This window comes from Eurosta solidaginis, chromosome 2, assembly GCF_040869045.1.
Source record: "Eurosta solidaginis isolate ZX-2024a chromosome 2, ASM4086904v1, whole genome shotgun sequence".
Taxonomy (NCBI): domain Eukaryota; kingdom Metazoa; phylum Arthropoda; class Insecta; order Diptera; family Tephritidae; genus Eurosta; species Eurosta solidaginis.
Window position 1 is genome coordinate 305888784 of NC_090320.1, and position 15371 is coordinate 305904154.

The 15371-nt window shown below is 36.6% G+C and overlaps 1 protein-coding gene across 1 annotated transcript; it reads left to right on the forward strand.

Moving 5' to 3' along the window:
- Positions 1-10363: 10363 nt before the first annotated feature.
- Positions 10364-11825, forward strand: LOC137242912 (uncharacterized). Its single transcript, XM_067770164.1, has 2 exons — positions 10364-11080; positions 11146-11825. The coding sequence occupies exons 1-2, from the start codon at positions 10681-10683 to the stop codon at positions 11427-11429; spliced, it is 684 nt and encodes a 227-aa protein (XP_067626265.1). The 5' UTR covers positions 10364-10680; the 3' UTR covers positions 11430-11825.
- The last annotated feature ends 3546 nt before the right edge of the window (positions 11826-15371 follow it).

A 15371-nucleotide genomic window follows, 5' to 3' on the forward strand; every position in this document is an offset into this window, starting at 1 on the left:
CTTTGGCCAATCTGCATACATTTTAATAAGCTTTTTCGGTCTGACTCTGCTCTCCCCCCTCTTCACTTTTTCCTAATCCTTTTATTCACTCCTCCCTCCGTCTTTTTCGCTTCATCTATCTCCATCTTCGTCTCATTCTATCTCTTTCTTAATCTCCTTCTCTCCTTTCTCTTCTCTCAATTTCTTCTCATTCTTCTGCATCCCTTATTGCCTGTCCCAGAAGGTGGTATGTATTTTATTCCAGCCCCAGTCCCAGTCCCATTCCGAGTCTCAGTCCCAGTCCTAGTCCTAATCCCAGTCCCAGTCCGTCTCTGGATAATATATTACTCTGTACTAAAGCACTCATCAACAGCTTTCATTTGATATCCATATTGTATAAACACATTCTAGGGGTACCCGGGTCCACGTTTTGGCCTATATCTGGAGAGCCTAGTCACCCAGGGGTATGAAAATAACCCTCTAATAAAGCACTCATCAACAGCTTTCATTTGATTTCCACATTCTATAAACACATTCTAGGGGTACCCGGGTCCACGTTTTGGCCTATATCTCGAGACCCTAGTCACCAATAGGTATAAAAATTACCCTCTACTAAAGCACTCATCAACAGCTTTCATTTGATATCCATATTCTATACACACATTCTAGGGGTACCCGTTCCACGTTTTGGCCTATATCTCGAGACCCTAGTCACCAATAGGTATGAAAATTACCCTCTACTAAAGCACTCATCAACAGCTTTCATTTGATATCCATATTCTATAAACGCACTCTAGGGGTACCCGGGTCCACGTTTTGGCCTATATCTCGAGACCCTAGTCACCAATAGGTATGAAAATTACCCTCTAATAAAGCACTCATCAACAGCTTTCATTTGATATCCATATTCTATACACACATTCTAGGGGTACCCTGGTCCACGTTTTGGCCTATATCTCGAGACCCTAGTCACCCAGGGGTATGGAAATTACCCTCTACTAAAGCACTCATCAACAGCTTTGATTTGATATCCATATTCTATAAACGCACTCTAGGGGTACCCGGGTCCACGTTTTGGCCTATATCTCGAGACCCTAGTCACCAATAGGTATAAAAATGACCCTCTACCAAAGCACTCATCAACAGCTTTCATTTGATATCCATATTCTATACACACATTCTAGGGGTACCCTGGTCCACGTTTTGGCCTATATCTCGAGACCCTAGTCACCCAGGGGTATGGAAATTACCCTCTACTAAAGCACTCATCAACAGCTTTCATTTGATATCCATATTCTATAAACACATTCTAGGGGTACCCGGTTCCACGTTTTGGCCTATATCTCGAGACCCTAGTCACCCAGGGGTATGAAAATTGCCCTCTAATAAAGCACTCATCAACAGCTTTCATTTGATATCCATATTCTATACACACACTCTAGGGGTACCCGGGTCCACGTTTTGGCCTATATCTCGAGACCCTAGAGACCTATACTATATTTCAAGTTAGATCGAACTACACACGGGGTGCAAAACAAATTCAAAATCGGTTTAGTAGTTTAGGAGTCCATTGGCCTCAATTGTGTGACATGTGTTTTTTATATATTAAGATATTGGCGCCCAAACATGTGGCGATGAGTTGTTTTTTATGAAGGACGTTATGACGTATGTAAATATCATCCGTATACATATGTATGTACATATACTATAATAACATAAATACATATGTATGTGCATAAGTATGTAAAGAAACGTGTTTTTCTCATGACATGGATATGAATGTTATAATACGTGATTAAAATCATCATTAATTTGCACTTACCGCTAAGCGATATTTGACTAGTTGAAAAAAATCCATGCCAGACATTTATTTATTTATTTACCTAGTCTAGTAACAAAATGTTTAGTACAGACACTTATGACTAAATTACAGAGACCAGCTTAAAATACGCTATGGAAGAGAATTTACATATATTATTACAGAGTAAATAGTTTTTTTAGTTTAAGTTGAAACGCGTTTTGATTTCTGATAGGGATCTGTTAATAAGCGCTTGTGAATTATAAACAGTTCTACTCAGCCCAACGAAAAAGACGGAGGTTTCTACAGGGAGTATTTAAGCATAGTCTTTCAAAAATCAACGTGCAGTCAATTTTGGCCGTGAAAATATCGAATATGAACAACCAGAGGCCAAAAGAATTCTGCGGTTGTTTAGAGATAGTAGGGGTACAAGTTGGCAACGAGACTCATAAGACTGGATCGGTTCAGAGAATCGTAATGAAGTAAGCGCGAAGCACATAAAAATTGCTTGAACCCGCTCCAGGCGATTGATGTGAACTGCGTGGCAAGGCCGCCAAATGAAAGCCGCATACTCAAGTTTGGACCGCCACAAAGGACGAATATAACACACTGAGTGTGTAGGGGTCAGAGAAGTTTTCCGAGTGGCGTCTAACATATGCAAGCATTGATAGCGCATTAGAAGCTGACGTGAGTGTTAAAATTTAACTTTGACTCGAAGTATACACCTAAGTTTTTAACTTCAAGAGTCGTGCGAAGAAAAGTGTCTGCAATATGATAGGAGGTATGAAGTGGCCTCAGCAGTTTACCATCAGTGTGACACTTACTTATATTAAGGAAGAGACGGTTCTTGACGCACCTCAGATGGAAGAACAACGACATCATTATAACAACTGATCCCCGAATAGATCTTAAGATCATCAGCATAAAGCAGAAATTTGGTAGATGAAAAGCAAGAACTAATGTTATTAATGAACAAGATAAATAGTAAAGGACCAAGAATACTACCCTGGGGCACTCCAGATGTGGCCTAAAATGGTTTCGAGGTAAGATTTAATCCACTGTAGAAACGTAGAGTGGAACCCATAGCAAGCTAATTTCGCAATTAAAATTTTATAAGAAATTTTATCGAATGCCTTGGAGAAGTCTAAGTATATTGTATCAACCTGAAAACCCCGTCTAAATGCCGTGTAACAATCCTCAGAAAAGTTTGATGCATCGGCCCTCTGCAGTTGTCCGCAATTTCTCCAAGCATTTTCGGAAAACCTTCTCGATGGCATTCATTTTCTTATATAACACCCAAAGATTCTGTAAAACATATATATTCGTCTATGGTAAAAAAAATATCTCCGAAAACATTCCGAAGATAATCAGCTCAATTCTAAATATTCTTTTGGAATTTTGTTCTCGCGGATTTTTTTATTCCCGCGAAAAAATTCCTCCAATTTTCTCTTTGGGAGAACAATAATTGAGGAATAGGAATTTCGACTTTTCTAATTCAGTTGTTTTGTCAATTCAAATTTCGTTGCGCATTTCTTTTTTTGTTTAAAGAATTGAACAGTTTAATTATTGTTGTGAATTTGTTTGAAATTAAGAAATAAAGTATAAACAATGCACAGTATTGCATTTCATATGTTATTTGCTGAAATGAGTTCTGAATTAGTGCCACAGCAACATCAACAGAGGAGCATAAGAAGAAGGGATAACACAAATCCGCAGGAGTTGCCTGCTTCCATTCAGCAAAGCAATTTTCTGGCGGCCGAGTTGAATTCGTCTTTCGTTATATGCCAAAATCTATTTAAGCCTTCTTATGTACATATTTTAGTACACATTTTTAAAAATAAGTGTTCTTTCTTGAAAGGACCAATTTACTTTAACTATTTTGATGCATCCCCTTTAATTTAACAAGTGAAAAAGTCCTAAGAAATGGCAGAGAAATCTCCGTCTCACTCACATTCATAATAACCACTTTCCCCCATAACCGGTTTCCGCTTTTTTGAACATTGTTGAGAATAAGAGGAAAGGAAGAAGAAGAGAGAAGGAAGAAGTACTTACCCAGCAAAAATTGGCAAACCGGTTGTAAGCAATAAAAAAATACTGGTTTCACTCCTAACAGATAAACCTTAGAATAAGGTAAATAAAGTACATCATACGCCTGATTTAGGAGGGCTTTTTATCGCTATAAGCCTTACACCTAAGGTATATAAAAATTAAAACTAAACCCTGCCTAAACTTAAGCGCAATACATGATAAATAAAACCTAACTATAGTCGATAAATTTTCACAACATTTTTAAGGACACTGGATTTTCTTCTTATTTGAAAAATTATAACGCCGATAAAACTAGTTTCAATAGGGGGACTCATGTAACCGTATAAATGCCTTATAAAGTGTGTAAACGTATAAATTTATCTAGTTTACGCACGAGCTGTCAAATTTTGTATGAAAAATCATTTACACAATTTGTATAAATTTACGCGCACATTTCATTGTGTAAACGCGGTAAACTCAAAGGAATGCAACCTTGCAGACATTACAGACGGCATTTTCATCAAAAATCTCCAACATCAGCAAGTAAAGGCGTTTTAGTTTTGATTTTTCACTTAATCTTGGTATTTTTTAATTTGTATAACAATCAAAAAAATTTTTTTGGAAATAATACAGCTGAAAAACAATCAAGTTTATCAAGAGTATTACTAGGTGCGTTCATATAACCGCGTGTGTAAATGGATATAATTTTACACCTTATAAGTTTATATGTTATCATGAGTCCCCCTAATAAGTAAATATTCATGGCTCATATAAACTTTCTGGGTAGCCAAACAACTGCGGAGAAGTCATCCCGTTTAGGAAAGCTTTCAAAAAGTATTTTTAATAATACTTATCCCGTACTTTAACGCAGGAGCTGATAATGAATTTTGGATGATTTCATACCAATTTAGCCTCACATAAAGTTTTCAAATATGTGATTATTTAGATGAATAAAGGAATTTAAAGTCAGATGGTGTACTATTTATTATAAGTCCTATGCAAGTCTGATTTTATATGTGCAATCAGACTTATAATTAGGTTGAAATATAGCATACTATTCTGTATTAAAACCTTATAATTATTTGTTATTGTGCTCAATGTATTATCTTATTATAACTTCTTATGTGAGCCTCATTTTTAATCGGTTATGGTCTTAGTACAGCTAGTTGTATCTTAAAATAAAACCTTGTGTAAACCTTATTTTATTTGGCTTATAATTATTCCTTATGTAGTCCTAATTTAATATGGGCTATAAGTGTTATACATGTTATCTTTCAGATCATATATGTAATACTCCTATATTGCTAGCAGACAGCCTATATAGTTTTTGTGATTCTAGCAGCATAAGTGAGACAAGAAAAAATTTAAATTTAGGTACATTCGATTATTGAATACAAAAACAAAAACGTTTAAACAGCAATATATCGGTACTCTGATGTTTGGGAATGTAGTATTACATACATATATGTTTCAGATAAACTTTATGCCTGATAAAATAAGAACAGCAAAATAAGGAGTATTATAAGGAATACGCCATACAACTTAATTTCCTAATAGAATTAAGGCCTGATGTCTTAAACCTTTTGGCCTTATGAAATACGCCTTATACAAGGCTCATATTTTTAGCTGGGTAATGCACACAAACATCTATCCATATGTAACATTTCCATACATACATATACATACGTATGTATGAAGGGACATACTGTAAATAAAAGAAAATATTTGTTTGGATGTTTTGTTGTCTATACCTATAATGTCGTTGTTTTCCAGCACGTAGGCCTACATAACAGAACATATTATTTGGTAGCGCTGCGCACCAAACCGACACCATAGCTGACCTTGTCAACGCACGCGCAACACTTCCATCCCTCATTAATGCAACGGGCATTGTTTACAATTTTATTCTCAACATGTGACTGTTGTTGTTTTCGGCCGATTAGTGTGTTCTTACCTGTTACATATTGCGTTTTAGGTTTTCTTCAAAAGGATTTCTAGCACACCATTTGTGTGTTTGTATGTAAATATGTATGCGTTAAGGAGATCCAACTTGAGTCTTCAAGAGAACTTGGAATTACTGTGCTTGTAGGTACACATGGGGAAAACTGCCAATGAATTTGTTAAAAGTAATAATCCGTCTTCGAATCTTTGGGAATACTCAAATAAAGAGGAGCTCCTCAGCACGAATCAAAGCAGAAGCTGACCTAGAACACATCTGAGATAAATTTGAGCGAAGTGTGATATTTAGAGAGTACTGTGTATTTAAGTATTATATGTTACCTCTTTTTAATTCAAAATACATACGTACATACATATGTATATTTCATCTTAAAAACGTTAACGTTTTTTTTCATCATCTTGGGGGCTCGGCTGTTCGTTGTTTACCCAAAAAATGTATGCTTTTATGCATGAGTGTATGTATATATGAACATACATATGTATGTATATGTACATACATACATGTTCGGACCGACTGACGTATTTCGGCATGTATTGTAGAGCTATAGTAATGTAAATATATCAGGGAGTGTAACAGCGATAAGTTTTATTAGAAAAATCAAAACAATTTTTTTAGTTTTTTACTTCGCACGGAAACTTTTATATTCAAAAGTTAATAAAATCGTTTAAGAGCCTGTGTATGTATACCACAAACAAATACTATGTATCTACATATGTATATATATGAATTAGTCTTCTAAGGGATTCGACTTCTGGAAAACAGTTCTTTTTGGTGATGACAGCAAATATAACAAATTTGGATGATCGTCGCATGGTATGGTGGAAGAGAAATGAAGAGCAATTGTGAAGCATGGTGGAGGTTCTGTCATGGTGTGAGGATGTATGTCTGCTCAGGGAGTTGGTAAACTGGGTTTATAGACGGCTCAATGAATAAGAATGTTTATTTAGCCGTATTAAAAATAAATTTCGAAGAATCAGTTTCTATTTTAAAAAGACAACGAACCGAAACACATAGCCCACGTTGTTAAAATGTGCATAATTTTCAACACCAAACACCTCTCCAAACTCCTGACATAAATCCGATTGAAAATTTTTGCTCCTATCTGGAAGATAAAGAAAAGGGACATAAAAGATGTTTTGCTCGAAGATTAGGAAAAAATTTCGATAGAATTTTGCAGAAAGCTGGTACAATCTATTGAAAAGCATTTGGATGCTGTTTCTAAAAATGGCCATGTAAAACATTAAATAGCGTTTACTCTAATTTAGTTACAAATACTTGTCAAGAGCAAAATACTTTTGTGAGCAAAGAAAACAGAAAATATATTTTGAAATTTTAATAATTTATATCATAAGTTTTGAGCATAAACTTTTATCCTACTGAAGTTTTTTTACTGAGTAAAAAAAAAAAAAAATAAAACTTTAGCCAAACTTTTTTATAACCAGCTTCGAATGTAAAAATACTTTTGTCAGCCACTGTATATACGTATGTTTATTATGCAAAATACAAATGACCAGAAAACGTAGAAAAATAAAAATAACAATCGACTATACATACTTACATAAATATGCTAATCTTTTAAATGTCATTGAACACACCCCTTTTTAATTTTTTTTTGCGTAAAGACCTATATGTACATACATATGTAGATAAGGTTTACGCAATCTAAATATATATAAATCGTATGAAATCCACTACCTCTTAGACTTTTTACAAAAAGAAAAGAAAATAACATTTTTTGAGATTTGAAGCGTACATTTTTCTTATTTCAAAACATTTGCGTTATTAATTTCCCAGCGATGCCTCAAAACATTATAGGAAAACTATATAAAATGCAATTTCAATTGCATCATGCGTTTTTTGGATACTTAATAGTGTAACGTATTTAGGGAAATCCTGGTTATTATGCACCTTCTGCTAACGTTCGAATCGCTTAACTGTTGCATAAGTACCTCCAATATTCAGTATTGTAATATGGTCTTTATTTAATCTACTTTGGGAGTAGTACAATTATACTTCAATATCACGTACTTAACAAAAGCGTGTTTAAATCAAACTGCTCGCGGATTCCTCAGCTTGCACTGCTTTTATACTCTTGGTTTTCTCGTTCACCCATTTCTCCTAAATCTAGTAATTTCGCGAACAGTTGTATCTCATGCTTGGTTACCAGCTACATATATATACATGTATATTTATAGTTTATGCTTTTCTACTAGCCATATGCGTGTGTATGTATTAGTAACTACTTTGGCTGATGACTATATGTGTGTGTCAGAGATATCTCTTCGTTGCCTTGTACATAAGTGTCGCTGCTTGCTGTGTTTTGTTGTTGCGATTATTTACTAACAGCATAGTGATGTCAACATTCGCCACAATAGTAAAGTAACATATCTTTTACGATTAAAAGTAAAAAGAATTTTTGACAATATTCTTTATTGGAGCTTCCTAAAGAACATTTTGTTAATACTCATTCAAAAAATTATTTGCTCAAAGTAAGATAGTGTGCAAACAATTAGTAAATTGAACAAGTTTCTTATTTACCATATATTCCATTGAAAATTATTACTTTCTTTTACATAAAACCGCTAAGAGAATTAAATAAATTTGTACCGAACTCGGTTATTACTTATTACCTGTTACTCTAAATTTTGAAGATGTTTGGAAAATTGCTTATCGCAGTTAAATTACTGAACAAAATGTCTGTTTCAAAGCTTCAGCTAAAATAGTAATTGATTTTCCATTACATTTTTCACATAAACATGGTTCGGACTATTGGAAATCGGGGGAAAGCGTACTATAATTAAGTTATAGAGTTTTGGCCGGGTTCGCAAACAACACATAGGACCACGGATATACTTAAACCATTTTATAATTTTCAGGTTACGGATGTGATTAGAGCATGGGCGGTTCAGAGATTATTCGCACGAAAATCATATATACCTAAATACTAATGTAGACATGTGATTTAATATTTATTGCTGTTAAATGCCCTCAATTAACGAAAACATATTTACATACAGCTAATATTACGTAATATAATAGCTAATGTGGTTGCTTATTGTCTTAAGTTTTCAAACAGTAAATTTCGTTAGAAATTTATGACAGTGCTTCCTTGCCAAACCGAAGGTCTTATGTTCAATTGCCGAGAAAATATAAATCAAAGTAGTTTAGAAGAGATGTCATTTCTGATATGAAAAGGTTCTCTGCCTTACAAATACCGTTCAGATACGTCGTATACTATGAAGGACCTGCCAGTTTATAGGAATATGAAGAGGGGCTTGGCCATAATCTCATCGAAGATATTTCACGCAAAGTTATTATTAATATTGTTTTCGAATATTAGCATTTCTAACATCACTGTGCTGTTAGTAAATAGACACAATGACAGTAAGCCATATATAGATGGCAACGAATAATATTGCACACATAACCAGTGCCACACATAACCAGTACCTTGAAGCGAAGAGATTATTTCACATTCTTGTATGTGGTCATCTACCAAGAGCAAAAGTTGTTACTCACACATATACACACATAAACTACAGACATACAGGTATATAACTAAATTACCACGCATGAGAACTGTTCTAGAAGGCATGTTCGTGAAACGTCTAGATCTAAGGAGAAATTGGGGAACGAGGTAAACGAGAGTATAAAAGCAGCGCAAGCTGAGGAATCAGTAATCAGTTTGATTTAAACACGTTATTAGTGAAACAGAATTGTTGTTGTGAAGTACCACTCCCAAAGTTGTCTAAATAATGACCATTTTGCAATACCGAATATGGGAGTTATTTATTCGACAGTGCAGCCATTCAAACATTAGCGGAAGGTGCAAAATAATCCCCCAAAATTCGTAACAAGGTTATATTACATATATGTTTTGTTATTTCACAACAGTGGGTTTCTAGAGAACTTTTATTAATAAAAGCATTAAGTCCGAAAAACCCAGTTACGTCTTACAAATTTCCATCACTTTTAAACAAAGCGTCTGTTGTTGTTCAAGCCTGTAGAAACTTCCTTATGGGAAGGTAAATAGGTTCAACAAGCCAAACACCTGTGTCTATATGCATACAAATTTACATATTTTTGTAGATATATATACGTACGTACTTACATATAATGAATGTATAAATGGATACGTAGGGCATAAGAATATCAACAACCCTAAATATTTGTAAACAACAATTAAAATTTGAGCATTTATTTGTTAATTCAATTCAGCTTGAAGATTGTAGCAACTATTATATACATCTTTCATATAAAAAGGCAAGTTGAAATTTTTGCGCCCCTTTTATGGCCAAACTAGAACTCTAAGGTATAAACAGTTAAATAAGTATCGATAGGCCTTCTCCAGGACAATGTCAGGCCAATAAAAAAATTTCAATTTGAAATTGATACCAATACATAAGCCAACACAGACGACATACGTGAGACTAGTGACACTGTATGTGTAAACTCTAAGGCGGGCTCTTCATTTCATAGCAAAATTGTGCAGATTCCATTCACACGGACTGCTATATAAACAAAATAGCGAATTGTTTATATAGCCGTGTTTTTTTACAAGCGTATACGGTTTACGTTTGCGCGTAAAAAACGCTTATCCTCGCTTAGATAATGCTTAGGAGACCCATCTAGTGGCAGTGGTTAAATAACTAACTACAGACCAGGGTACACCTAAAATCGGAGACACAAATCTCTGGTGGCCATAATGTATAACGTATAGCTGAATCGGTTGCGGTGAATTGTGGACACGCGCCATTTTAAGAGGTGGTATGTACATAGAATTAGGGTAGAGGTGAAATATAGACACATATTTCAGTTACATGAGAGTATAATGCGTATTGAAATTTAGTATGTAGTACTAATTTTATGCGCAGCAATTTTCGAGGAGTATTTAAAATCTAAAACATTTTACTCGATGGAGAATTTAGAAATTTTCTATGGTTATCGTTTAATCGTTTTCAAGTGTGTCGAAAGTGAAATAAGAAAACTGAGATCAAATCAAATGTATAACAAAATTCTGGAAGAAGCTAAGTCTTTAACAAGCAATGACTCCGGCGAATCAGAATTTAGGGCACAGAGGCATTTAAGAAAACCGAATCGGATGGATGACTATTTCATGTATGACCCCTCCTCTTTCACCACCAGAGAAATTGTAGAAGAGAACGACGAGCCATTTAAGTCTGAGTATTTCGAAACTTTGGACATACTAATTTCTGAATTACAACGAAGGTTTTCGGACAATGATAATCTAATCAATTCCATTGCAAGTCTCGATGAGTTGGATATAGATAAAATGCAGGCACTGAAAAATTTGGGTAAGTTTCAAAATATTTCATTATCAAGATAATTTGTCTTTTTTGAATTTCGAATAATTTTTCAGGTCTAAAAATTCCATCAAGAGAAGAGGCTAGTGTGGTTACGGCTTACTTGAGTCGTATCGAAGATATAATGGAAGATACACTGCAAGTTTCGTACAGGAAACGAGAGGCGTTTAAAGACACATATGAACTCTTTGCATCTGCAGCGACCATAGGATGTAGTACTGCAGTGTGCGAATCAACCTTTTCAACAATAACTGCCATCAATAGGCCTCAAAGGCTGTCAATGGGTCACGAGAGAATGGCTGGTATGTTATTTCTCGCCTTTGAGAACAAAATCGGTTGATCTGAGCGAAGTTCTTCGCATTTTTAATAACATGGCGGACCGCAGAATTCAGCTGTTTTGAATCCTTTTACTATTTTTATTATTAGAATAAGTTTGCAGAAACATTAAACTGAAATGGTACTTTTGGTCGTATCTATTTACTCGTATCGCCCATCTAGCACTCACTCGAACTTAGACGTGGATCTCCACATCTATATCTGGAAGCTCAACCATCTTGTTGGCTTATTCGCAATGAGTATTGCTTATGTACTGTCACAATCACCCCTATTCTGCATTTCGATTACGTTCCCGTTCTACGCTGCGCTTAAATCGAAGTTGGGTATTCTGCATTACGACGGAATCGTAACGAGAAGAGGAAGAGCAAATGATTTTTCGAAATCAACTGTTTGTACGGAATGTGTGAACATCGGAACAAAATTAATTAAAGAAAATTTGTAAAAAACACTGAAAAACGTTTATATTTTATTATCCAAGCCATTTTGTACAAAAAAAAAGGAATAGAGTATATTGCGGCAGTGTTATATTTTTTTGAGTGAAGTACTTTCATAATAGTAAGTGTGTTTTTGTCGTTCTTTTGGCCAATTCCCTGCCGTGGCCACCAAGTTTTGTTAAAACGGATTCCTGCACGAATATAGTTGACATTTTCTGAATTTTATGGATGCTAATTTCATTGCACTGGCCTAAAATACTGTATGAAGATTTATTTATTCTTTCCGCAAGGATTGTTTACGTTTTCGCTTCACCTTCCTCTATTCCGGCAGCTTGCTTTGGCATATAACTGGACCCTACGAACAGACACAAATTATAGCTGTCTATTATAATGGAATCAATAGCCGGGGCATTATTTTTGGAGTTGGAAAGCAACGCATACGAAAATGGCCAGGCGAGAATGGAAAGGCAAATATTGCGAAGTTTGTGTAATCCATTTGAGATGAGTGACGAATTGTAAGAAATTTAACTTAAAAGTGGTAAAGTTTAAGGACTTATTTTCTTATTTGGGTTAAAAAAAGTGTTCTACTTAATAAGGATGCTTTCAAGTATGTGTTAGATACTTTTGCGGGACAAATACATCCAAGGACTTCGACATCGACATGTTGTTTTTGACCTGGAAACATATAAAAAACAACCATCATCAAGCCTTTTACGTTTCTCAACAAGTTTTACTTACATTTTTGCAAAAATTCTGTAATAATAAAATAAAAAGAAAATATTTTTCCGCCAACTAATTTGCAACTTAGTAAAACGGAACTACGATCGAAATGCAGAATACACAAAATCGAACGATTCGAAGTTGGATCGAAAGAGATTGCAACACAGAATATAAAAATTGCCAAATCGAAAAAAATTCCAATCCAAGTCGACATGCAGAATAGGGCTGATAATTATGTATCATTAAATAGGTATTAAATGTACGTCACTGACCTAGAGATAAGTTATATGCATGCTGATTGATTTTGGAAGCCATGCCTCGATGTCATTTACTTCCGCCCTACCTTAAACCAACGCGCCCTACCTTAAATTAAAGTCTAGCTACAGCGCTGGCATTATGAGTAGATTGCACGTATTTTTATGGAGAACGGTAGAATAAGCCACACTAGCGCCATCTGACATTGAAAAGTAGCCAACTCCCAAATTTTGTTGCAAGCAAATCATAAGAAGAAGAATTTAACATTTGCTAATTTTTTTTAATTTTGGCTAAAGGTGGTGGCACACTTCTTTGCAAGTGAAATTATTTTTCCCACTGGTTGGTAAATTTCCTTAAATTTTTCGCAATTAAAAACTGCAATATAACAATCGAATACGACACAAAATATGTTGGCAAGTATTTTTGTTGTATAGGGGGAGGTAGGTAGGTTGAACTGGCCGGTCCATGAGGACCTCACATAGACTGATTGAGTCCGTAGTGTTACCAGAAGTTTGTTTTAACGACCAAACTGAAAAACCCTATCAAAAACCAGGACCTATGTTATAAAATAACTCCGTCCTCTTGGCAAATACTAGAAGCTTCCTAGGACTTAAGCCACTTGCTGCTTCTAGATCTGACAGCTGTATCACTCCTAATAGCTGGAGTCTTAGCCCGGCAAGTGCAGGGCACGAGCACAGAACGTGCTCGATCGTTTCCTCCTCCAACCCGCACTTCCTACACCTGCTATCACTGACCAAGCCTAATTTAAAGGCATGTGACGCCAGAAGGCAGTGTCCAGTCAGAATACCCGTCATGAGTCTACAGTCCTCTCTTTTTAATGATAGAAGCAACTGTGTTAGTCTAAGGTTGTAAGACCTACACATAATCTTCGACACTTTACAGCCCCGCGCTTGAACCCACGCCTTTTCTGCTTGGTCGATCATGTGCACCTCTCGCCTTCGCTTAATCTCGCCCAATCTAATTGGGACGTCTACGGAGCAAGGGATGCGCCCTTTTTAGCTAATTCGTCCGCTTTTTCATTCCCATCTATTCCCATATGCCCTGGGACCCAATATAGATGTATGCTTCTCCCTGTCCCGATTCTCTCCAGAGACTGCTTACACTCTAACACGCATTTAGATGCTGTGCTATGCGAGATTATTGCCTTAATTGCTGCTTGACTGTCAATATAAAAGTTAACACGGTTGCAGCTTAAGCTATTCTCTTCCAGGGTTTCTACTGCTTTGGTTACGGCTAATATTTCCGCTTGGAAAACGCTACAGTAATCCGGCAGCCTGTAGGATCTGCTTAATTCCGGATCAGCGCAGTATACCGCAGACCCTACTCCTTCCACTATTTTGGAACCATCGGTGTACACATGTATCGCCTCGTCCGCCATTTGCGCACCCTTGCGCCAACCGTCCACCTCTATTGTGGCCTTAAGATCTCCCTCAAAGTGCAGGTAGGGAATCATGTAGTCTGTTCGTCTTGTGACTGAGGACGCTATACTACTATGGCCATATGGTCGGCGCTCAAGCTGCCCCGAAGCACCGAGCCTGGTTGCGGTCGTTAATGCTTTGTTCTTTGCTACCAGGTCTACAGGTGGAATGTGCAGAATGGCATACAGTGCAGCCGTCGGGGTTGTTTTCAGGGCTCCCGTAATGCAAAGCATCGATAGTCTGCATATCCCCTCTAATTTTTTGAGGTATGTTGTTTTTTGTGTGGCTTTCCACCAAACAAGAACTCCATAGTATAGAATAGGGCTTACAATCGCTGTAAAAACCCAATGAGAAAGAGAGGGCGATAGGCCCCACGTACACCCCAGCATTCTTTTACATGCATAGAGTGCCGTTGAGGCCTTCTTGACCCTCTCCTCCACGTTGAGCTTCCATGACAGCTTACTGTCTAGGATGATTCCTAGATATTTTGTGCAAGGTTTCTCCTGTAAGGTCACCGCTCCTAACTTAGGCCTGGTCCAATTTGGGACCTTGTACCTCTTTGTAAACAAGACCATATCCGTCTTCTCCGCATTGACTTTCAGCCCGACATTAGATGCCCAGGTATGAATATCCCGAAGCGCCCGATCCATCAAAGAACTAATCGTTGGAAGGCATTTTCCACTTATGACAATTGCAACGTCATCTGCGTAAGCCGTAAGTTTTACGGGTCCCTCATCGAATTGCCTGAGCAGTTGGTTGATGACCAGTGTCCACAGCAGAGGTGATAGCACCCCTCCCTGCGGCGTGCCCCTGTCCACTGATTTCGTGGCCTCGTACAATCCCCATTGTGATGTAATCTTTCTGCAATTTAACATGCAGCCGATCCATCTGATTAACGCAGGATGTACTTTAATGTAATTAAGACCATCCATAATCGCCCATTTTGCAACATTATTGAAAGCCCCGGCAATGTCCAAGAATACTCCTAGAGCATACTCCTTATATTCCAGGGATTTCTCTATGCTTATTACCACCCTATGCAATGCGGTGTCTACCGACTTGCCTTTGGTGTACGCATACTGTGTTGTGGAGAGCAGC

Coding starts and splice junctions, on each gene's coding strand:
- LOC137242912 (XM_067770164.1), top strand. CDS start 10,681: ATGGAGAATTTAGAAATTTTCTATGGTTATCGTTTAATCGTTTTCAAG. Junction 11,081..11,145: donor GCAGGCACTGAAAAATTTGG/GTAAGTTTCAAA, acceptor ATAATTTTTCAG/GTCTAAAAATTCCATCAAGA.